The sequence below is a fragment of the Puma concolor genome, chromosome B2 (assembly GCF_028749965.1).
Source record: "Puma concolor isolate L17-30 chromosome B2, mPumCon1.1.hap2, whole genome shotgun sequence".
Classification (NCBI taxonomy): Eukaryota; Metazoa; Chordata; class Mammalia; order Carnivora; family Felidae; genus Puma; species Puma concolor.
Genome location: NC_141671.1, coordinates 80,004,587 through 80,029,788, shown reverse-complemented (window position 1 = coordinate 80,029,788; position 25,202 = coordinate 80,004,587). Strand labels below are relative to the sequence as shown.

The window sequence follows — 25,202 nt, the reverse complement described above, 5'->3', positions numbered from 1 at the left end:
CTAATTCTCTCAATTATATATTCAGCTGTGGTGGAATTTCTGTTTAATACTGATCGTAATACACAGGATTAATGACTTTGTTACCAGCCAGTAACACTCAAGCCAGTGAATTGCACTCTAATACCATGACAGCAATTCCTCAGAAGTAGTGGAAAGGTAGCTATTTCTTTTTAAAACCTTTTTTTTTTTTTAAATTATAAACAATATAAAAGTAGGGGAATAGTTTCTAGAACCCCTCTGTGCCATCACCACCGTCATTGGCACATAGCCAGTTGTGTTTCCTCTGTACCTGTACCCACTTTCCTTCTTCACAATGGATTATTTTGATAGCTACATTAATTTTTCTATCACAAAACCAAAAGAGATAATCTTAAGGAAATTCAGAAAAATACAGAAGAATAAGAAGGAAAAACCCCCAATATGTTAACAAGTTGATGTAGTTTTCATATTTCTCTTTGAATGTGTCTTACAACTTTTATTTTTATTATTTTTTTTAATGTTTATTTTTGAGAGAGAGAGTGTGAACAAGGTGGGAAAGAGAGAGAGGGATACACAGAATATGAAGCAGGCTTCAGGCTCTGGACTGTCAGCGCAGACCCCAATGCAGGGCTCAAACTCACGAATGGTGAGATCATGACCTGAGTCGAAGTTGGATGCTTAACCGACTGAACCACCTAAGTACCCTGTGTCTTACAACTTTTGAAAAAACATAGCTATAAAACTTCTGTATGTATGATTTTTGAACCCTTTTTCCTTGACATCATTCTTTTTTGGTAAATGTCACTTTCAACAGTGGCTACATAATACTCTAATGCTCCCCTGTTGATGGACATTTAGATTGCTTTCGGTTCTGACTTTTTACATAATTCACATTCAATACGTACCTCTTTAAATAGACAAAGGAAACCTTCCTTGTAGATATATAACTAAAAGCTCCCTAAAAGGAAAACAGGGAAGTAAGTCAATTCTGGTTGATCCACTCACCATAACCCACACATACACACCGCTGAAGCATTTATTTCTCTTTTGGGCCTTCCTTGCTGGCAAATAGCCCTTCATATAATTTCAGAAGTCATGTTTGAAATATTCCTAGTGTGAATTATTGTTAATAGACTAAAATGATGATTTTCTTTGTCCCTCTACCACTGAACAAATGGGAAATATTTGTGTTTCTATTGAGATAATAAAAATATTTTCTCAGTTAATATAAATTTATATATTTATTTACTTACTTATTTAGTCAATAGTTAGTTACCATATACTGCAACAGTAATTTCAGGAGTAGTAGATTCCTTAATGGCCCTTACCCATTTAGCCCCCTTCTGTAACCCCTCCAGCAACCCTCTGTTCTCTATATTTAAGAGTCTCATGTCCCCCTCCCTGTTTTTATATTATTTTTGCTTCCCTTCCCTTATGTTCATGTGTTTTGTATCTTATAGTCCTTATATGAGTGAAGTCATATGATATCTGTCTTTCTCTGACTAATTTCACTTAGCATAATACCCTCATCGTCATCCATTGTGTGTGTCATCCATTATATGTATGTATATATATATGTATATATATATATATATATACACACACACATATATATATACATACACACACACACACACACACACATACCACATCTTCTTTATCCATTCATCCATCAATGGACACATGGACTCTTTCCATACTTTGGCTGTTGTTGATAGTGCTGCTATAAACATTGGGGTTCATGTACCCTTTCAAAACAGCACACCTGTATCCCATGGATAAATGCCTAGTAGTGCAATTGCTGGGTCATAGGGTAGTTCTATTTTTAGTTTTTTGAGGAACCTCCATACTGTTTTCCAGAGTGGCTGCACCAGCTTACATTCCCACCAGCAGTGCAAAAGAGATCCTCTCTCTCCACATCCTTGCCAACATCTGTTGTTCCCTGAGTTGTTAATGTCAGCCATTCTGACAGGTGTAAGGTGATATCGCATTGTGGTTTTGACTTGTATTTCCCTGATGATGAGTGATGTTGAGCATTTTTTTCATGTGTCAGTTGGCCATCTGGATGTCTTCTTTTGAGAAGTGTCTATTCATGTCTTTTGCCCATTATTTGTCTTTGGGGTGAGTTTGATGAGTTCTTTATAGATTTTGGATACTAACCCTTTACCTGATATGTCATTTGCAAATATCTTCTCCCATTCTGTCAGTTGCCTTTTAGTTTTGTTGATTGTTTCCTTCACTGTGCAGAAGTTTTTTTATTTTGATGAGGTCCCAATAGTTCATTTTTCCTGTTGTTTTGCTTGCCTCCAGAGACATGGTAAGTAAGAAGTTGGTGTGGCCAAGGTCAAAGAGGTTTTTGCCTGATTTCTCCTCGAGGATTTTGATGGCTTCCTGTCTTACATTGAGGTCTTTAATCCATTTTGAGTTTATTTTTGTGTATGGTGTAAGAAAGTGGTCCAGGTTCATTCTTCTGCATGTCACTGTCCAGTTTTCCCAGCACCACTTGCTGAAGAGACTGTCTTTATTTCATTGGATATACTTTCCTGCTTTGTCAAAAATTAGTTGGCCATACCTTTGTGGGTCCATTTTTTCTGTTCCATTGATCTGAGGGTGTATTTTTTGTGCCATACTGTCTTAATGATTACAGCTTTGTAATACACTTTGAAGTCTGGAATTGTGATTCCTTCAGTTTTGGTTTTCTTTTTCAAGATTGCTTTGGCTATTTGGGTCTTTTCTGGCTGCATACAAATTTTAGGATTATTTGTTCTAGCTCTGTGAAGAATGCTGGTGTTATTTTGACAAGGATTGCATTGAATATGTAGATTGCTTTGGATAGTATTGACATTTTAGCAATATTTGTTCTTCCTATCCAGGAGCATGGAAATGTTTCCATTTTTGTGTGTCTGCTACAATTTCTTTCATAAGCTTTCTGTAGTTTTCAGTGCATACATTTTTCACCTCTTTGGTTAGGTTTATTTCTAGGTATTTTATAGTTTTTGGTGCAATTGTAAATGGGATCAATTCCTTGATTTCCCTCTCTGTTGTTTCATTGTGGGTGTATAAGAATGGAACTGACTTCTCTGCATTGATTTTTATATCCTGAGACTGCTGAATTCATGGATCAGTTCTAGCAGTTTTTTGGTGGAACTTTTGGGTTTTCCATATAGAGGATCATGTCATCTGCAAAGACTGAAAGTTTGACGACCTCCTCACCTGTTTGGATACCTCTTATTATTTTATGTTGTCTGATTGCTGAGGCTAAGACTTTCAATACCATGTTGAATAACAGTGGTGAGAGTGGACGTCCTTGTCTTGTTCCTGACCTTAGGGGGAAGCTCTCAGTTTTTCCCCATTGAGGATGACATTGGTGTTGGGTCTTTCATATATGGCTTTTATGATCTCAAGGTATGATTCTTTTATCCCTACTTTCTTAAGGGTTTTTATCAAGAAAGGAAATTGTATTTTGTCAAATGCTTTCTCTGCATCTATTGAGAGGATCATGTGGTTCTTGTCCTTTCTTTTATTGATGTGATATCTCACATTGATTGTTTTGTGGATATTGAACCAGCCCTGCATCCCAGGTATAAATCTTACTTGGTCGTGATGAATAATTTTTTTAATGTGTTGTTGGATCCGGTTGGCTAGTATCTTGTTCAGGATTTTTGCATCCATGTTCATCAGGGAAATTGGTCTGAAGTTCTCCTTTTTAATGGGGTCTTTGGTTTGGGGATCAAGGTAATGCTGGCCTCATCGAATGAGTTTGGAAGTTTTCCTTCCATTTCTATTTTTTGAAACAGCTTCAAGAGGGTAGGTGTTAACTCTTCTTTAAATGTTTAGTAGAATTCCCGTGGAAAGCCATCTGGCCCAGGACTGTTGTTTTAGGGGAGATTTTTGATTACTATTTCGATTTCCTTACTGGTTATGTGCCTGTTCAAATTTTCTATTTCTTCCTGTTTCAGTTTTGGTACTGTATATGTTTCTAGGAATTTATCCATTTCTTCCAGATTGCCCATTTTATTGGCATATAATTGCTCGTAATATTTTCTTATTGTTTGCGTTTCTGCTATGTTGTGATCTCTCCTCTTTTATTCTGATTTTATTTATTTGGGTCCTTTCCTTTTTCTTTTTGATCAAACTGGCTAGGGGTTTATCAATTTTGTTAATTCTTTCAAAGAACCAGCTTCTGGTTTCATTGATCTGTTCTGCTTTTTGGTTTCAATAGCATTGATTTCTGTTCTAATCTTTATTATTTCCTTTATTCTGCTGGTTTGGGTTTTATTTGCTGTTCTTTTTCCAGCTCCTTAAGGTGTATGGTTAGGTTGTGTATCTGAGGCCTTTCTTCCTTTTTGAGGAAGGCCTGGATTGCTATATACTTCCCTCTCATGACAACCTTTGCTGCGTCCCAGAGGTTTGGGACTGTGGTTATCATTTTCATGGGCTTCCATGTACTTTTTAATTTCCTCTTTAACTTCTTGTTTGTCCCATTCATTCTTTAGTAAGATGGTCTTTACTCTCCAAGTTTTGTTATCTTTCCACATTTTATCTTGTGGTTGATTTCAAGTTTCATAGTGTTGTGGTCTGAAAATATGCACGGTATAATCTCGATCTTTTTGTACTTGTTGAGGGCTGATTTGTGTCCCGGTATGTGGTCTATTCTGGAGAGTGTTCCATGTGAACTGAAGAAGAATGTGTATTCTGCTGCTTTAGGATGAAATGTTCTGAATATATCTGTTAAGTCTATCAGGTCCAGTGTGTCATTCAAAGCTGTTGTTTCCTTGTTGATTTTTCTGTTTAGATGAGCTATCCATTGTTGTAAGTGGGATGTTGAAGTCCCTTATTATGATATTGTTATCAATGAGTTTCTTTATGTTTGTGATTAATTTATTTATATATTTGGGTGTTTTCACATTTGGAGCATAAATATTTGCAATTGTTAGTTCTTGGTGGATAGACCCCTTAATTATGATATAATGCCCTTCATCTCTTGTTACAGTCTTTATTTTAAAATCTAGATTGTCTGATATAAGTATGGCTACTTTGGCTTTCTTTTGTTGAGGATTAGCATGATAAATGGTTCTCCATCTTCTTACTTTCAATCTGAAGATGTCTTTAGGTCTAAAGTGGGTCTCTTCTAAACAGCATATAAATGGATCTTGTTTTCTTGTCCATTCTGTTACCCTTTGTCTTTTGATTGGAACATTTAGTCCATTCACATTTAGAGTGCGTACTGAAAGATATGAATTTATTGCCATTATGTTGCTTGTAGAGCTGGAATTTCTGGTGGTGGTCTCTGGTCCTTTCTAGTCTTTGTTGCTTTTGGTCTTTTTTTTTTCTTCCCCTCGTCTTTTCTCCCCTCAGAGAGTCCCCCTTAAAATTTCATGCAGGGCTGGTTTAGTGGTCACAAACTCCTTTGGTTTTTGTTTGTCTGAAAAGCTTTTTATCTCTCCTTATTTTGAATGACAGCCTTGATGGATAAAGAATTATTGGCTGCATATTTTTCTGATTCCATACATTGCATACATCCTTCCACTCCTTTCTGGCCTGCCAAGTTTCTGTGGATAGGTCTGCTGCAAACCTGATCTGTCTTCCCTTGTAGGTTAAGGACTTTTTTCCCCTTGCTGCCTTCGTGATTTCTTTCCTTGCGTGAGTATTTTGTGAATTTGACTATGATATGCCTTGTTGATGGTCAGTTTTTGTTGAATCTATTGGGAGTCTTCTGTGCTTCCTGGATTTTGATGTCTGTGTCTTTCCCCAGGTTAGGAAAGCTTTCTGGTATGATTTGCTCACATAACCCTTCTACCCCTTTTTCTCTCTCTTCATCTTCTGGGACGCCTATGATTCTGATGTTGTTTCTTTTTAATGAGTCACGTGATTTCTCTAATTCTTAAATCGTTCCCTTTTCCCTTAGTCTCCCTCTTTTGTACTGCTTCATTCTTCTCCGTAAGTTTGTCCTCTTTATCGCTGATTCGCTGCTCTGGTTCATCCATCCTTGCCGCTGTGACATCTATTCGAGATTGTGGCTCAGTTATAACATTTTTTATTTCGTCCTGACTAGCTTTTACTTCTTTTATCTCCACAGAAAGGGATTCTAATCTGTTTTCAACCCCAGCTAGCATTCTTATTATCGGGATTCTAAAGTCTTGTTGAGACATGTTGCTTATATCTGTGTTAATTAAGTCCCTGGCTGTCCTTTCTTCCTTCATTGGGGTGAATTTTAGGGTGAATTCCTTCATTTTGTCATTTTGAAGGAAATAAAGGAATTAGTAAGGTAAAAAAATAATTAAAATTAAAAAATTGGAAAAACACACAGAAGAATCAAATAAATGATGTTAGATCCTAGGTGTGTTTTGGTCTGGTTGTTGAAAGGAGCTTGATATGTTAGAGAAAAAAGGAACAGAAAAGAAAAAAAGGAAAACGTTTGAAAACTTGAAAAAAATGAATACAATGAAACAAAATAAAATGATGGAAGTAAAGTAGAATTTGGAAAATTTACAAGAAAAATAAAAAATATAGTAGAAAAAAATTAAAAATATTTTTAATAAAAATGGAAAATAAAAATAGATATTCTCTTTCTGTATTCAAGAATAAAAAAAGAGGGGTGTCTGGGTGGCTCAGTCAGTTGGGCATCTGACTTCGGCTCAGGTCATGATCTCGTGGTTTGTGTGTTCGAGCCCTGCATCGGGTTCTGTGCTGAGAGCTCAGAGCCTGGAGCCTGCTTCGGATTCTGTGTCTCCCTCTCTCTCTTCCCCTCCCCTGCTCATGCTCTGTCTCTCTCTGTCTCAAAAATAAAACATTTTTAAAAATTTTTAAAAGAAAGAAAAAAATGGAAATGATAGACCAGCAAACAGACTGAAATATGATTGAAATTACATCAGTTTCCCCTAGAAGTCAAACTATGAAGCATTTTATAGTCCATAAACTAAGCAAGCAGAGAGTCTTCTAGTGTTCCTTAAGAACGAGGTTGGCCCAGTTGTGGGGGGGGGGGGGCTAAGTGTAACGGCTCCATTCTCCACTAGATGGCACAGTTTAGCCTACTGGGGTGGATTTTTGCGGCACATGTAGGTGTGTATGCTCATGTGTGGGAGGAGTGAAAATGGCGTCACCCAGGTACCCAGTCTCTAGTAATGGAATTCTGTTCTCCCCAACCAGCAGTCAGGCACTCCTCCTTTGTCTCCTGCTTCCATCCACTCCCTGCTTTTACACTGTCCGTGACCAAGCCGTCAGGTTGCCAGCCAGCACCTCCCTCCTGAGTTTTGTCTCAGATGCAGCTGTGTTTGCCAGCCCCTCACTTCTGAGGGACTGCAGATTGACCCTTTATGACTCTCTGGAGGAGAGTCTCACTGACCAGTGGCGTGGTGCCCGCCTACCCCAAGGAGTGTTCATGGGACCATGCTGCTGCTGATGCCCAGAGACTGTGGCTGGGTGCCAGTCTGCCCCAGAAGAAGTTCCCATGATCGTGTAGTAGCAGTGTTTCAGGGGTTATGGTAGATCACAGCACACATCTGGTACCAGGCTTCCCACGTAATGTCGTTGTTCCAGCACCAGCAAATGTTCTCCAGGGTCCGCTGGGACCTTTGTTTGTTGGATGGCCTCACCCTTTCTCCCAAATATCCTCCCAGCAGGGGAACCGCCTCTTCCCGTGTGTCCTGAAGACCCCTTGCACCTTTCTGCTCACAGGGATTCGCCCTTCCCACCAGACCACCACCAGGTATCAAGCTGCAGAGTTTCAGACTCTGCACTCCCCCTGTTTATAGAGTCTTAATGGAATTTAAACCCTCTCTTTTCTCCTTTCTCCCTTTTTTTGTTCAGTCCTTTGCATACTCTTTCTTTTTTCTCCAGCTGTTTTCGGGGTGTGGGGGGGTGAGATGCTTTCCCATACTCTCTGCATATCTTCATCCTCTCTCCGCAAGCAAGAACAGCTCCTGGCCCTCCACGGCTTCTCTCCCCTAGTTCACCTCTCCGCACTGCGTACCTGCCAAGTTCTGTGGTTCAGGTTGTGCAGATTATTGTGTTAATCCTCAAATCAGTTTTCTAGGTGTGCAGGATGGTTTAGTGTTGATCTTGGCTGTAATTCAGGGAGGAGAGATGCAAAATAAAATTTCTAGTTTATTCCTCCATCTTGGGCCCTCTAAGATAATAAAATTTTTTAATTAAATTTCATTATTTTATCATTCATGTCTAGATAAAATTATAGATGCTTCTTATTCATAATTTTTTTAAACTATAGAAGATCACGTGACCTCTTTGTGTTTCCTGGATGTTTGAGAGCGATTCTACCTATATAGTCCTATTACAACTCATGTAAAGTATCCTAGCTATATGTCAAAATTTTAATCTCTGGTATATTCACATCTGTATAATTTCACTTAATATCGTAATTGTTCTTACTACTTTCTATTTAACCTTTTTTTTTTTTTTTTTTTAATTTTTTTTTTAACCTTTATTTATTTTTGAGACAGAGGGAGACAGAGCATGAATGGGGGAGGGTCAGAGAGAGGGAGACACAGAATCGGAAACAGGCTCGAAGCTCTGAGCCATCAGCCCAGAGCCCGACGCGGGGCTCGAACTCACGGACCGCGAGATCGTGACCTGGCTGAAGTCGGACGCTTAACCGACTGCGCCACCCAGGCGCCCCTCTATTTAACCTTTTAAAAAATCTTTGCGTGTTCATGTATTATTCCCATCTTGTTAAACTAATTTCTTCAATTTCCCACATTATTGGTGCAAATATGTGGTAAACTATCAAAGTCCTTTGGTAAGAATAAATACATTCAAACCTTATGTAAATTTCCCCAATTAAACTTAGTCTTTAAGAAATTGAATTGTCATGTCCTCAGGGCTCAGGACTCAGGACTGTTTAACATTTTTATTTAACATCAGAACTAAGATTAGTATTATTTATTCAGGACTTAATTTCTCAGCACAATGTGAAATAGGTACCATTATCATCACCATTTTACTAGGGTACAAGAGAAGTTAAGCAAAGTGCTTAAGATCACACAGAGACTGATTAATAGATGAACTTGGGTCTGCAGTTATAGCTGAAATGTTTAGTGGATGAGTTTGGGTTGGTAAGTATAATCCGTATTAGGTTGCTGGATAATGTATTAAGGCTCAAGAAAACTCTTCTAGTTTTTTTGTTTTTTTGTTTCCTGGGGTTTTGGGTGAGGGGGGAGAATGAGAATATGAGTTGGGGAGGGACCAAGGGAGAAGAAGAGAGAATCTTAAGCAGGCTCCATGCCCAGCACAGAAATGGCTCAAGAAAATTCTTTTTGTTGTTGTTGTTGTTGTTGATTTTAGGAGAGAATGTGCATGCGGACACATAACTGGGGGAAGAGGCAGAGAGAGAGGAGAGAGAATCCCAAGCAGCCTCCATGCTGTCAGCGCAAACCCAAAGTGGGGCTCAATCCCACAAACCAGGCTTGAGAAAATTCTTAGTGGTTTTTGTTGACCAGTTGTTTAATGTAATGTGAAACAGATACCACACAGGGTTTTTTAGGCATGTCCCTGAGTTTCAAGAATGATAACAAAGTTCATTTATGCCCCTCTAAAATACATTCTTTTGTCTCGATGACAATGGACTAGACAGTAGTTTTATCCACTTATTCTGCCCATAGAGTTTCATTCTCTAGTTCCTTATTAAATATCAGATATTCCAGCATGGGTAAATATGTAGATGTTTGTATATCAATTAAAATTTCATTACACTTTGAGCTACCTATCTCAGATTGTAAAACTACGATTAGGTAATAGAAGAGGAAGAATTTTAGAAGATAAAGTTCTAAATAAATATAAGGTGATATTTCTGATTTCTTTGCTTTATATTTTGAAAGCATAATCCTTTCATAAAATTGTATCAATGTGGAGAACCCATAGTGGCTTGTCCTTGTTGTTGTTATATTAGTAATGTTTTTAAGATATAATAGCTTTTTCCTTTTTCAATTTCTGTTTTTAGAGAAGTAGCTGATTTTCAGCTTTCTGTGGATTCTCTATTGGGAAACAACAATGACCATTCAAGACCAGATGTTCAAGTTCAAGCCACGAGACTGGCAGAGAAGGTACTTTAGCACTATTATCTTTTTTTGACATTATAATCTTATTATTTTTTTAAAGAAGAAAAAACTCTGCAAGCTATTTCAGCCATAATAATGATTTAATAGGTTTTTTTTGTTCAAAGTACTTGGAAAATACAATTTAAATTCATTTTAGCTGTGTACAGTAAGGTTAAGATGATTTTTCAAATTAGTTAAAAAGCATTCCTCTTGACCTGACATTGTTCAATTTTTTGATTAACTACTTACAGGAGGAGTGAAGTGTTAATTAAATTCACAGATTGAAGCTGGACGGACTTCTGAATTTAAGAGAACACGCTTGATAAATTAGAGCAGTGGGTTGTAATTTTTAAAATTATTTTCTGAGAAGATGAGCATTAAAATATGAGAAGAAATGATTAGATGTAAATAGAATCATGATTGCAGAGAAGAAGTGGCTAGATGATTTAATAAACGTCTTTCATTCTAATTTCTCTGATGGGTTTGGTATCTAAAAGAGGAGTTGAAAGGATTGTAGAGAATGACCAAATCTTTTTAGTGTAATACCATCAAAAACAGGGTTTTTTAAATAGAGTTATTACATGTGAGACAGAGGCATCTGGGCACACTGAATGATTGGAACAATGAAAGTCACCATCATAAAAAAAAGATGCATAAAGATTGAGTATAATCAAAGAGCTTTGGTAGCTGAGCAAGTATTTAATCAGAAAATCAACCCAGATTTTTATCAGGAAGTACACCAGGAGTAGAATTGTGCTAATTACAATACTTAGTCTCTTCTCCCATCAACTGTGAGTTCTTAAAACTAAAGACTAGTGCCTCTTCAGTGATAATAGGTATCTCCTCAAGGTTCATGGGTATTATCAGGTGCTTTTAAATCTAGTAGGTTAAAATCCTAAGGTATATTCAATGAGGACAAAAGGTTTAAATGATTTCTATTTCATGTGTTGATACAAGTGCTTCAGCGTAGGGCCTGACAGAATGGCATGTTCTGTGGCTCTCGTGCAAGGTAGGAGAGAAAAATTTTTAGATTTTTTTTTTTTTTTTTTTGAAGTAATCTCTACACAGGGTAGGGGAGATAAAGAGTTCACTACATGTCAAGGCACATAAGGTGGGCATAAAGTGATGCTGGGAGAATTTGAGGTGAGGGAATGGGAAAGAGGAAGAGATTCTGAATAAAGAATAGTGGTCTCGTCCAGAAACAAAGAAAATGTTGTTTACCCAAATAGAGTGATAAAAGTAAACAGATTGGCTAACGCCCAGGTCCAGATACAATGACTGGGAGATATGATGCACTTGGCTGCCTTTGGACTCCAATTTGATAGTATTAAAACTACAAATCTCAGGGTGCTTGGGTGACTCAGTTGTTGAATGTCCAACTCTTGATCTTAGCTCCGGGGGTTGTGAGTTCAAGTCCCTTGTTGGGCTCCACATTGGGTATGAAGCCTACTTAAAAATAAATAAATAAATAAATAAATAAAAATTTAAAAATAAAAATTACAAATTTCAATATGTCTATTTTATAACATACCTAGTTTACTTGATTTTTATCTTTTCAGCTAAAATGTGATACAGTGGTAAGTGAAATCAGCACTGGTCAAGGGACTGTAAATTTCAAAATAAACAGAGAACTATTAACAAAGGTAAGAATGGGTTCTGTTCCAGCTATGCACGTTTAGTCTCTGATTTAGCTATGTGATTTTCCTTCAGTTCTTAAACTTCGTCTCCTCTTGCCTCAAAACTTTGCACATTCTGATAACCCTCCCTGGAGTGCCACCCCAAGTTAACTCCTGCTTATCCTTCAGCTCTTGGTATTTCCTGGGTTGGGCCTTTCTGTCTTCTTCATATATGTGCTCTACTAGCACTGGATAGCTCTCCTTTATAGAAGTTATCCTAGTTGCTGGTTTATATTCTTTTTATTTGATTAATGCCTCTTGCCCTTTAAACTCTAATTTCCATCAGGGCTTATAGCATCTGTTTTTCTCACTATTGGATCCCCAGTTCCTAGCAAAATGCCTTGCATGCAGTATGTGTGAGATAACTATTGTTGAATGAGTTAACGGACTCTGTATGGAATACACGAAAAGTACTGCTGATTTTGGCTCTCTGGTAGCCTGTAATCTGTTGGACGCATAAGATTTATATAGAAGAAACCATGAGACAGCTTATTCTTTTAATAAAACAAATACTAAAACAAAAAGGTAGAGGTGACTGGGTGGCTCAGTCAGTTAAGCTCTGACTCTTGACTTAGGTTCAGGTCATGATCTCAAAGTGGGTCGCTGGGCGTGGAGCCTGCTTAGGATTCTCTTTCTCCCTCTGCCCCTCCCCACCTCTAAAAAACAAAACAAAAGAACAACAAACGAGGTGGATTGATACAATAAGCCTAAGAAGGATCAGAATACTCAGGTAGGCCTGGAGGAGTTGGGGAAATGACATAAAGGAATTGGGTCTCATGTATGCTTATGGAGGATAAGTAATCCTGGATAGGCACGGTATGAGATCTTTTGTGTAGAGTTTCGTCTCAATTTAACTTTAAAGTTTATCATAATGCATGCTTTGGTCTGTTGTTTTAAAAAATATGTACGCTGGTATTGAGTTGGTCAGACTTAGTCAATGCTGCAGTCCTGAATTGAAAATAATTATAAAACCAAAATTTCTAATAGTATAATTTCTCACCAAGGTTATATAGTTTATTGGCATTTGCCCATCAGCCCTGTAATCCTTCTGAAGGAGAGTTAGTGTTTCATGCTTGTCTCTAGATCTTTGAACTTTTTTCTTTTATCTTTTTTTCACTCCTACTTCAAGGTAAATTAGTTAACCAAAATCATTCACAAGGACAGGAGAAAATTTGAGCTTGTTAAAATGTGTCTACAATCTGTTGGTCTCTTGATAACATTTCATGTCAATTTAGTAACCATTGAGTCTAATTTACCATTTCTAAGTAAGTAACTCTTTCTTCCAGTTGCAGTCTCAATTTTTTAAAATTTATTTTATTTATTTTTTGATAGAGCAAGCGGAGGAGGGGCAGAGAGAGCGAGAGAGAAAGAGAGGGGGACAGAGGATCTGAAGCAGGCTCTGTGCTGACAGCCAAGCCTGATGTGGGACTTGAACTCACGAACCACAAAATCATGACCTGGGCCGAAGTCAGATGCTTAACCAACTGAGCTACCCAGGTGCCCCATCAGTCTCAGTTTTTATGGAAACAGTGCAGTTCACCAAAATGCCCATCAGACTTCAGGCTGCTTCATAGGCAGCAGTTATCTTACTTCTTTTGTTTTCCCTCAGATGGGAAACTGTGCTGTTAGATGGAGTTTGCCTTTGCAACCAGCTTAACTGAAAGAGATATGGTTTATATATCAGGCAAGGCATATATTAATAATTTAACATTTCAATGGCCATGAATTTTCATACTTTATTATATTATAATGAATAAGCTATTAGTTTTTCTGTGATTTAAGGATGCACGCTAGCTTGCTTATTCCCAAATCCTTCTCAGTTGACAACAGAAGGATAATATCCAGGGCTTTGAGATCCAGCTTTTTCACCTGGAAATCCTCCCAACATTATAGCCTTGAGGATCTGGATCGTAGAGTGATTTTTGTTAAAGGAACAAGCAGACTGCTTACAGTTGCCCTGCTTGGTGTTACAGTAACCATACTTCCTAAACTAGTAAGAAAAAGGGGTACTGAATGTGTCTGTGTTACGTTACAGTTTTTTTTTAATGATATTTCTTGTTTGTTCAAAGCCTAATTTCTTCTACATCTGGCTCCATTATTTTCAGGCCTTAAACAATAGTCATTTGCATATGTAATGAATTTTTCAGATCACATCAAGAAAAAAATTCAACCCTTTGGGACCATTATTAATACATTTTTTTGCATATTAATGTTATCAAGATTGACATGTAGCCAATGACCTGTGTCCAAAACTTACTTCTCAAGCAGAGAATTACAAATTTGTCATTGCTTACACATGTACAAGCTTAGCCTTGCATAAAAACCTATCTGTTCATGCAGTACAATTGAATTATTAACACTGGCAGCACCAGGAATGATTAAATGTTAGCTTACGTTTGGATCACTAACAGTGGCAATATAATGTCTTCATATAAATCATCCTCAAAGGGAGGAGACTAAAATGTGAAATTCAAGGCAGTAGGAAGTACCAAATCATGGGGACTAGATGATAAATTTTTCAAAGCTATAAGATGATTTGACCAATACATACGTTGTGAAGAGCTGTCACTTTGGTACCAAGCTTCCACCTGTCAGTAGCTTACATATGACTTTCAAGACTAATTTATGAAGAGTAATTTAGAATAATAGTTTAGGGGGAGAAAAAAAGAAAATATGAGTTTAACTAAATAGGAAAAAGGCAAACAAAGTCTTGTTTTTTAGGTGTGCCTTAAAAGTACACAATGGATAACATCATTTTTGGTTCACATGTACACATGTATTTTTTATTTGCCAAATTCAACTTTGCATGCTCTACTAAAACTTAAGAAAAAAACAGAAAAAGAGATACTAATCAAGTGGCTCTAATTCTGCTTATTATTTTACTAATTGAGCTTATGCCAAAAAGCAGTAGACGCATTCAAATCACGTGTAGCATCAATAGGCTGAACACATGGGAGGAATGATTAAGCACTTTCCAACTATTGACCAAAGAATTAACTAGACAAATAGTAGTAGCTTCCTTAGAAATCATTCTAAGAGCATCTTACATTTTAACATTTGACATTTTAATGTACCCATTGATATGGGCCTCTAGTTTATTCATCTATTGGAATATCATGAAACTTTACTAGCTCACTGACATTCTGTAGTTAAAAACTTTGAGTTCCCACTAGTTTAATAAACTTTCTGCTTATTATTTGCGAGGTCCTGAGGGTCCTGCCCTCAAAGAGTTTATGATCTAAAAGAAAAGCATAAAAAAATAGTGTTACGGTGTAATGTGTAGTGGGTATGATAATGTGATGAATAATATAATGGAGGCATGTATAAGTTGCAGTCCAGTGTAAAGAAAGGTACACATAAGTCTGTCTTCTTTTATTAATTTTTTGATGTTTATTTTTGAGAGAGACACAGGTGTGTGCAGGGGGAGGGGCAGAGGGAGAGGGAGACGCAGAATCCAAAGCAGGAGCTTTGGAGCTGTCAGTGTAGAACCCAACTCAACGTTCAAACTCATGAGCCATGAGATCATGACCTGAGCTGAAATTTGACACTTAACCTGACTGATCCACCTAGGTGCCCACATAAGACTGTCTTGAGAGAAGAAGCAATCTTGAATTAGGATAAAGATGAAACTGTATCCGGGGCTCCTGGCTGGCTCATTTGGTAGAGGATGCAACTCTTAATCTCAAGGATTTGAGCCCCACACTAGGTGTAAAGATTACTTAAAACAAACAAACAAAAAAACAAGACTGTATCTGGGAGATGCAAGGGCAGGCCTTCCAGGCCGAAGAGATAGTCTGGGCCAGAGTACAGACAGTCGAGAACATGGTATTGTCTGGCACTGTCACTCACTGGAGTGATAGCGTATGGTTTGCACATAGGATGGCACGGGGGAGGGTAGGAAATTATACAATGTGGAGGGCCTTATATGCCCAGCAGAAGAGTTTCAGCTTTTTCCTGTGTCATTATTTTCCATGGTGTGTTATATGTATCACAGGTGGTACATTTGATAATTTTCGGTATTATACTAATAAGAGTTTATTTTGATATTATATACTTCTTGCAAAAATTATAAAAGCCTAACATTTCTAGGGGCACCTGGGTGGCTCAAATGGTTAAGCGTCTGACTCTTAATATCAGCTCAGATCTTGATCTCAGGGTTATGAGGTCAAGCCCCATGTTGAGCTCCATGCTAGGGGTGAAGCCTACTTAATAAAAAAAAAATTTTTTTTTAGGAACAATTCTAACTTGTGACTTTTATGGATATTATAACATTCCTTTTAACAAATCAGGTTTCTCAAAATTTTTAAAAAAGTAAAGGTAATATGCACATAAAGTAAAAGTCAAACCAGAAATTGATAAAATATTTTAAATGTTAGGGAATTATTGCAAGATTTATTTTTTTTTTTTCAACGTTTATTTATTTTTGGGACAGAGAGAGACAGAGCATGAACGGGCGAGGGGCAGAGAGAGAGGGAGACACAGAATCGGAAACAGGCTCCAGGCTCTGAGCCATCAGCCCAGAGCCCGACGCGGGGCTCGAACTCACGGACCGCGAGATCGTGACCTGGCTGAAGTCGGACGCTTAACCGACTGCGCCACCCAGGCGCCCCTAAATAGAACATACACTTAATTAAATATGTATGTTATATAAGGATGTAGTTGTGTATTACTGTTTTGTTTTGGTTGTTTTTGTAGTGGTATAGCTGACGGATGATGAAGATATAAACCAGGCCACAGGGGATAACTGTAATGATACTTAGGAGATAGCATGTACAAGGTTTGGTAGTTAATAGATGATTGATTATGAAGGTTGTGGGAAAAGGGTAAACTTTAGGAACTCCTACACCTCTGACTTGGTTAGCTGAGTGAGGGGGTATAGTTCATAGAAGTGGAGAAGGCAGAAGGAGGAGGAGTATATTCCATTTGAAGTGCCTTAGATGTCCATTCTTGGAGTTGGACATACCAGTCTGTGGCACAGGAGAGATTTTATTATTAGGTAAGTAGTGGTTGAAGTCTTAGGACTTTATACCTAGGAGAAGTATAAAGTAGGGAGCTAGAAGCAAGAAAGGAGCACAGGCTGGGGAGCGGAGGGACAGGCAGTGTAAGAGGAGCCTGCAAAGGAAACTGGGAAGCAAAAGTCAGTAGAAAGTAATGTTACAACCAAGGACAGAGGATGGTTGCAAGGAGAAGAGTAGTCATTAGCTAAGGTGATGTTTGAAAAGTGGTCACCTTGGGGAAGGTGGTGGGTTAGGCCAGATGATCAAAAGGGACTCTAGACTTTTGCCTTACCTTGTTTAATTTTTTAGTTTATGAAAAGTGTGCTCATAAAGGTAATACATTAGAGAATTTAAGCATTCAATTAGGTTTGGCATTTCAAATTTTGATTTTGAGAGCACTTGGAATAAAATAGTCGAGAAGGAAGCTGTAGGTAGCACATTGATCAGATTGTCAATGGAAGGTTTGGAAGTGGGGCAGGTAAGATAGTCCTTTACTAAAGCTGCTTTTTTGTTTGTGCCAGAGATGTTAATGAACTGAGGGTCATTTGTTAAAGGAGAGTTTAACTTACTGTGATTGCCTTTTGTGGAGTCTGCCATCCATTATACATAAGAGGGATGGAAAGTGAAATGAATGGGTAGATGTTAACTTTAGAATAATCTGACTATGAATTCCTCCCCTCACTAGTATTTACCTCCCCCACTTGCAGTTTTGGCAGCCATAGTCTTAGAGTAATTAACATATAATGGGCCCCTAGTGTATGACACACACTATTCTCCTTAATGTCTCTGTATATTCATCCTTACTCTCTGTGTCCTATATTTTGTGAGTGAAAGAAATACTATTTTCTCTCTGTCCTTGTGCAAATACATACTGTTTCTGAACCTTAGTTTTTCATCTACTAAATGGGAAATGTTGCCCATTTTATGATTTTGTGAGGCTAAGGATAGCATAAAAGCATCTGGACTTAAACCTAGCACTTTGTAGATGCTTCTTAAAAGTATTGTTTTGCTGCCTCCTGCTACTTTCTTTGCCTTTTCCATTAAGTGACCATTTTAACCAACTCTTAATGACAGTAAAATTCTTCACATCATAAACTACATATTTAGGACTCAGAATACAGTTCATGAAGCAAAACCAATGTAAGAGTAAAGAGAAGCCTATCATAGTAAATTCAAACCCCTAGACTAAAAAATGAACGCATAAATAAATGCATCACGCCATTAGCAAAAAAGGAAATGTGAATTTTGTGAACTGTATAATCTTTCTGTGTTCATTTCTAAACTTTTTTTTTTTTTTTTTAATTTATTTTTGGGACAGAGAGAGACAGAGCATGAACGGGGGAGGGGCAGAGAGAGAGGGAGACACAGAAACAGAAATAGGCCATCTGAGCCATCAGCCCAGAGCCCGACGCGGGGCTCGAACTCACGGACCGCGAGATCGTGACCTGGCTGAAGTCGGACGCTTAACCGACTGCGCTACCCAGGCGCCCCTCTGTGTTCATTTCTAAAAATGGAATATGTTTTGGTTGTTTCTGTGAGATTTCCTTGTTTTTTACTTATGTAGCCAGTAGGCATTTGAATTACAGTTTTGTGTTTTCTACTGTTCATGTGATCGTTAGTATTACAAGAGTAGCAGCAGCATGCAGTAGTTAATACATTAGCTCTGGAGTGAAAAAGGTTTTGCTACATGACTTAATAGCATTATGACCTTGGGAAGGTTCTCTGTGCTTCTCTTTCCTTATTTATAAAAATAATACTTCTCTCTTACGGTTGTTGTAAGGATTAAATGAGTTAATGCATAGAAAATGCTTAGAACAGTGTATGCACATAGTATGCATTAAGTAAATATTAGATGCTTCTGGTTTTGCTGTTACTATCTGCTGTGGGACTTTTGGCAGTTACTTAACCTCTCTAAACTTCAGTTTCTTTATCTGTAAGATATCTATATCATTGGTTCATGTAAGAATAGATAGATGTGATGTATAAAAGGGCACAGAGCCCCCATAGATGTTAATTCTTATTATTACTGTTCTGACTGGCATTTGCAACTGGAGGAGGGGCTGACAATGCTGTAAAATGCTCAGTTCCGTAAATTAGAATGAGCAAATAAGCAATGTTTACTTCATTACCAGTAAACAAAGTAATTAAGTAATTTTTAAAAATTGCAGTTTTTTTCTGTCATTAAATCTCATACCTTTTACTTTTCAGACAGTACTACAACAAGTAATCAAAGATGGCTCAAAATATGGGTTAAACAGTGAGCTATTCTCTGGTCTTCCCCAGAAGAAGATCGTGGTTGAATTCAGGTGCGTGCCAACTCATCTTAAGTGTTGGTCATCACAGTGGCTGGGCAGTTATGTGGTTTACCATTATCATCTTGGGCTTCAGGAAATTACACAAGAAAAATAGAAAACCAGTGAGATTTGTTTTCTTAATAGTACAGTGAATTGATCACTGTACCATGAATAAAAATTTTGGACTCCAATAAAAAGTCTAGTGATTATGGTGTTTTTTTTTTTTTTTTTAATTATTTAATAGTTACTTTTTTTTGGAAGAACTGGTTTTTCCATTTTAGTAAACTCTTAAAGGTAATGGTTATTGCCACATTAAGAATTTTAAAGTAATGTGATTACTGGAGAGCAAAGCCTTGTAGTATTTGTAATGTATATTTTTAAAATTGTCGGAAAAATAGGTTGAAATTTTAATATGCCTCTAAATAATCCTCTTAATAACTTTCTGATATGCTGTCAGTACAGCCATCTAATATTTGAACTATTTGTAGGTAGCCAGAACAGAAAAGGGAACACTTTCAGAGTGCAGCTTGACCAGTTGACAGCTCCTGGAAATGATTAGAGATGCTGTGTGCGCCTTCCTAAAAGCTGAAGAGTCTTGATGAACTGTTTTCCTACTTGGAAAATTAGAACTTGCTATACTATAGCCTTTTGTTTTCTTAAGTATATATTTCTGTAGAGGATCTTTAAAAATTAGAGAATATTTTAGGTTTCCTGACTATTATAATTTATTATAAAAACTTAGTTATAATTAGCACCTGCATAACCCATGGTGAGAGTAGGTTTTATGGATTCCACATTTGTACTATCTATGCCACTCATTTGTGTTCTTAAAAAAGGCAGATTCTCTAAAATTCAGTAAACGTGTTTATGGTAAGGATTGGTTGCTGAGTAAACTCCTGCTCCTGTGGAGTAGACACATATTATGAATAAATCTTAACACTTGCAGTGAACCCCAATCATATTTAAGGTTGAGTTTAAACATTTGTTGCATCTCAGAGAGGAGATGGACTAGATGAGGTCATCTTCACACCAGAGAGGAACTACACTAAGGCCATCCCTCAAAGAAAGTTGCCTTCCATTTCTGTTATCTTTTCTTGTGTAACAGGCTATGCTAAAATTCAATATAGGAGGGCACCTGGGTGGCTCAGTCGGTAAAGCGTCCGGACTCTTGATTCCAGCTCAGGTCCTATCTCACTGTTTATGAGTTCAAGCCCTGCATCAGACTCCATGCTGACAGTGCAGAGCCTGCTTGGAATTCTCTTTCTATCTCTCTCTCTCTCTCTCTCTCTCTCTCTCTCTCTCTCTCTCTCTGCGCCACTCCCCCACTTGCTCTCTTTCTCTCTCTCAAAATAAATAAACTTAAGCATTTTTAATAAAATTAAAAATAAATAAAGTTTAATGGAGCACAGGCTTGCACTTTCATTTACATTTTGTCTACAGTGGCTGCTTTTATACTGCCATGGCAGTTGAGCAGAATTGAATTGAATAGTTGAGGTAGAGACCAGGTGGCCTGCAGGCCTAAAATATTTACTATCTGATTCTTTAAGGAAACCTGTGTCAATTCCTGATTAGTGTCTTGAAACAACCATTTTAATGTTTATGACACTATAGATCAGGAAATCAGGGATGGCTTAGCTCAGTGGTTCTTTGGCCTGTTATCATATGTAGCTCTAGTCATCTAGAGACTATACTGGGGGTCAAAATTCAGGTGACCCATTTACTTGTTTGGCAGCTTACCTGAAGGATGGCTGGCCAGTCATCTCTCTCTCTCCACAGTGTCTCTTCAGCAGAGTTAACCAGACTCCTTTACAAAGGTTCTCAGGGCTCCAAGATGGTAAAAGTATCTCATCTTGAAACAGGCATAGCCTCATTTCTGTCACATTCTGCTGGTTTCAAAGCAAGTCACAAGATCAGCCCCGAATCAGGGGGAGGGAAAACAAATAAACTACGTTTCTTAATGGCGAGAGTGGCAAGCTTGTGGTTGTCTAATTCTTTTCATTCATGTCTTTAAATTGATGCAGGACTTCACCTCCTCTGGGAGGCACTTCAATACCATATTCCTCTTCTACTTCTTGCTGTTACCTAACCAGCAGTAAAGGAAAATCAGTAGAGAAGTGGTATAGTATCTGTTACCATGCATTCATCCTTGAAATAATGCTATTGTAAGTTTCTTGAAACTTGAAAAGTTGCCACCAGCGTTCACTTTTAACACGTTCTTTCTTATTGTCACTTGACCTTCATCATCCCTTCTTCCCAACCAAACTTGAAATACCAACACCTCAGTCTTCCTTATTCATTGATTCTCTTGCTTTTCTCCTGTTTTTGTTTCCCATGTAATAATACTCTTTTGTTTACACTTATAAGAAATGTCTAAAAGTAGCCTGTTCTATTTGAGTTGTATTCTGTAAGCTATTTGTATGGCTTTTTCTTTGTAGACTTTTTTATTTGCTTATGGATTTGCTCCTCTTGTGCTTTTTCTAAAGGATTTAATAAGGAAGTCTGGAATTTAAATGAGCATTTGAATGCTGATGAAGGCAGAGTCCATGTCCCAGCAGCCATCTTTGCTCTCTGTTATATTCCATCTGGCATTGCTTTGTCCATAGCTGCTCTTTCCCTTAGAAGTTTTCCATATGCTATGATGCTTACCATTGTTGTTTCAAAGTAGAGACAAACAAGTGAGGGACAGGGTCAAAGTTGATAGGAAACATCATTCTTGAATTTCTTCTGAAGGGGCGCCTGGGTGGCTCAGTCGGTTAAGCGGCTGACTTTGGCTCAGGTCATGATCTCACGGTCCGTGAGTTCGAGCCCCGCGTCGGGCTCTGTGCTGACAGCTCAGAGCCTGGAGCCTGTTTCAGATTCTGTGTCTCCCTCTCTCTGACCCTCCCCCGTTCATGCTCTGTCTCTCTCTGTCTCAAAAATAAATAAACGTTAAAAAAAAAAAAATTAAAAAAAAAAAAAGAATTTCTTCTGAAAATGAGAGAGGTGGGAGAACAGAGCTTTTTAAATATATAGTATCTTAAATAGGGTAACTTTACCCCCAAAAAACAAGAGATAAGTGTTCAAGAAACTTGCCCTCTAAGTTGAGGTGTTGATGGTAATAATTGGTTAAGTAACTTGCTCAGGGCCATAGACTAACTCTGACTCTGAAGCCTGTATACTTTACCTTTACTGCCTCCCTGACATACAGTATTGATTCTCATATATTTTGTCAGATCTAGGAGTATCGTGATAAAATGCCAGAGTAGAGGACTGTCCATCATATATGAGCTCTAGCTGAGTAGGTGGTATAAGACTTGAAGCTAACTGCTGTTGCCTCCCTCCTCTCTGCAAAGTCAGCATTTCCTATTTTGTACAGATCAAACTTTGAGGAACAGTCAGCAGTGGTGTACTTTCCTCTTCTTTTTCAGCTCAGTCTTCCCCATCCCCTGCTATTCCCCAGTGTGAAGTGTTCTCACAAAACAGATTGAGGACCTCTAGGAAATTGAGAATCTGAGAGATTGGGTTACCCGTTGTGACTATTAGTAACTGACTCGACAGTCTTGGATAGGACAGTTTATTTTCCTGGTTTCTTATCTGGAAATTAAGAGCAATAATATTTGTCTTTTCTTAAAGATTGAGGAAATTACATAATTTTTTTTTTTTTTTTTTTTTACAAGATTCAGTAAGGTATCCAAATTATAAGTCGTTCACCAGGGCTACTTTTGTTGCCAAGGGACTCGAATTTGTACTTTCCGTTTCATTGTATTTGTTCTGAGTAGGAAAATCGTACCAAAGAATAGCATACTGATGGTTCAAAAGGGACATTTTGTCAAGGCTGAAAACCTAGGTAGATGCAGTTCTTCCAGTCCTAGAGAAAACAATACAAAAACTCTGCGAAAACTTTAAAAAAAAAAGATAATATAAATAACTAGCTTGATCAAATTCAAAGATTATAAAAGAATATTCGGTGAAAAGGAATTTTCTTCCCCATTCCCATTTCTTAGTTCTCGCCTTATGGGCATTCATCAATACTAGTTTCCTGTTTACCCACCTAGAGATAGTCTGTTTTTACACATTGTTCTGCTGCTTACTTTTTTCACTAAATAATGTCTTGTATTCCTTTAATATTTGAAGTATATCCAGGGCTGGTTTATTATTTTTATTGTTTCATACTATTCTGTTGTCATTTTTTAAAATCAGCTTTATTGGAATATAATCATGCACAATATAATACAGTTTAACATTTCAGCATATAATTTGATGAATTTTGGCAAAGGTGTACAGGTCATGTAACTACCACTGCAATTAGGGTGTAGAATATTTTTTTTTCTATTTTATTGACTTTGCTTTTATCTATATTATCTTTTATTTTGCTTACTTTGGTCTTCCTTTTCTAGTTTCTTAAAGGAGAAAATTAGATGTCTTATTGGTTTGGAGGCTTTCTTTTGTAATATAAACATTCCATGCCATAGATTTTTCTGCTTTAGCTCACACATTTGCTCAAGGTCACTTTACTTCTCATTCTCTCAGGGATCATAGCCCTTCAGTGTCTGGTTTCATAAAACCAGTGTTTCATACATTTTTCTGGTTTTCTGGTTGTTTAAGGCAGAAGGGTAAATCCAATCCTTGTTACTCTGTCTTGGTGGGAAATGGAAGATTCCCTATTTTTTAATTTCTAGAAGGACATTTACTTTATAAATAATTAAATGAACATTCTTGTTGTTTTCTAATTTTACAACTGCATGCATATTTATGTAGAATCAGTTTTTTAAATTGTAATACTCTTGGTATAAGGCTTTGAAGACAGACCAAAATTAAGCTCTCATTTTACCATGTTTAATCAAGTGGGTTCAGGTTATTTTTTTTTTCTTAATATTGAAAAACTTGTGCAATTTTCAAACATACACAAAACTCAACAGTACAGTTAAATCCATATGCTTATCACCCACATTCAAGAGGCATCAGGCTGTTACCACATTTGTTTCATTATCTTTTTTCCCTGTTGTCTCAGTTTCCTCATCTGTATAATAAGCGATGAGAGTACCTTACCTCACAACTCGAATGAATATTAAAGGATTAATACATATAAAGTGCATGAAATTGTGCCTGTCAGGTAGTTAGTGCTCTAGAAGCAATTTGCTATTGTTAAATTATTGATTACAACTTCTCGAGCATACAGAGAAGTGATAAATGTGTTGACTGAGAATTGGAGTGGTGAACCACATTTCTAATTATTCTGGGAAGTTTTATGCATAAATATTTTTATATTTTTCAATTTTAGGTTTTGATGCAGTAGATGTTGATAGATATTACCAATATAAACAAAATTTCTATGGAGTCAGTAATTTTTAAGAGGACAAAGGATTTGTAACTGGTATACTAAACTTAATTCCCAATAATCTGCTTTGTTTTTATGTCAAAACAATGTCTCTGAATTTCTTCATCTTTTTATCAATCCTTAAATGTATCTGCTTCCTAAGTGTGCCATTTCTATGTATGATACTACCTTGTGAGTCACAGGATCAGTTTCAATAATTCTTTCTGAATTCTAATTTATCTTTGCTCTAAATTTCTAGTTTTTTACTTAACTTTGAGCTGAATTACCAAAGGCCTTAGTCCCCAATTATGTTAAACTGTAGAAGCATGACCTAGTTCATTTTAGAACTCCTGTTCATAGAACAGAAATATAACTTGTGCAATTATTTGCAGTTCACCTAATGTTGCCAAAAAATTTCACGTTGGACATTTGCGTTCTACCATCATAGGTGAGTGTCATTCATTTACAGAAAATACTAAACATGACTTTGAGGCAATATTTTGATCATGCATGCTAATGGTTTAATGCTTAAGTAACCAGAAGACGAAAAACAAAGTTCAAACTTATATGAGCCCAATGCTAATATATGAAATGGGAAAAATTGGTTTAGAAGTAGAAAAAAATTTGTTTGAAAACCAAAAGATTGACTCAGAAACTAATTTTAACTGTTAGGTTTGTTGAGGATTTTAACTTTTTTAAAGTATGTATGCATATGAAGAAGATCTGAAAGATGCAAAAATGAAAATAGTTAATGTGTGGATGATGGTAATCTTGTCAGGTTTTTTGTTCTATATATTTTGTTTTAAAAAAGAAACTGTTATAATACCAATTATATCTCAATTAGAAAAAAGAAACTCAATCTCCATCACTTGAGTGCTAACTGGAGCATTCAAAACTGGAAATTGAAA

The 25,202-nt window shown here is 37.1% G+C and overlaps 1 protein-coding gene across 3 annotated transcripts in view; it reads left to right on the top strand.

The window, feature by feature from the left end:
• The window catches only part of RARS2 (arginyl-tRNA synthetase 2, mitochondrial), an 82,690-nt gene that overhangs the window by 15,739 nt on the left and 41,749 nt on the right, over nt 1–25,202 (top strand). For 2 of the 3 annotated variants that reach the window (XM_086707394.1, XM_086707392.1), the window contains exons 3-6: nt 9,935–10,037; nt 11,591–11,674; nt 18,913–19,010; nt 24,687–24,742. In XM_086707394.1, coding sequence (XP_086563520.1) covers nt 9,935–10,037; nt 11,591–11,674; nt 18,913–19,010; nt 24,687–24,742 — 341 coding nt within the window. Of the gene's footprint in view, nt 1–7,598; nt 7,688–9,934; nt 10,038–11,590; nt 11,675–18,912; nt 19,011–24,686; nt 24,743–25,202 lie in introns of all 3 variants that reach the window. The other variant, XM_025925369.2, reaches the window with a different exon arrangement.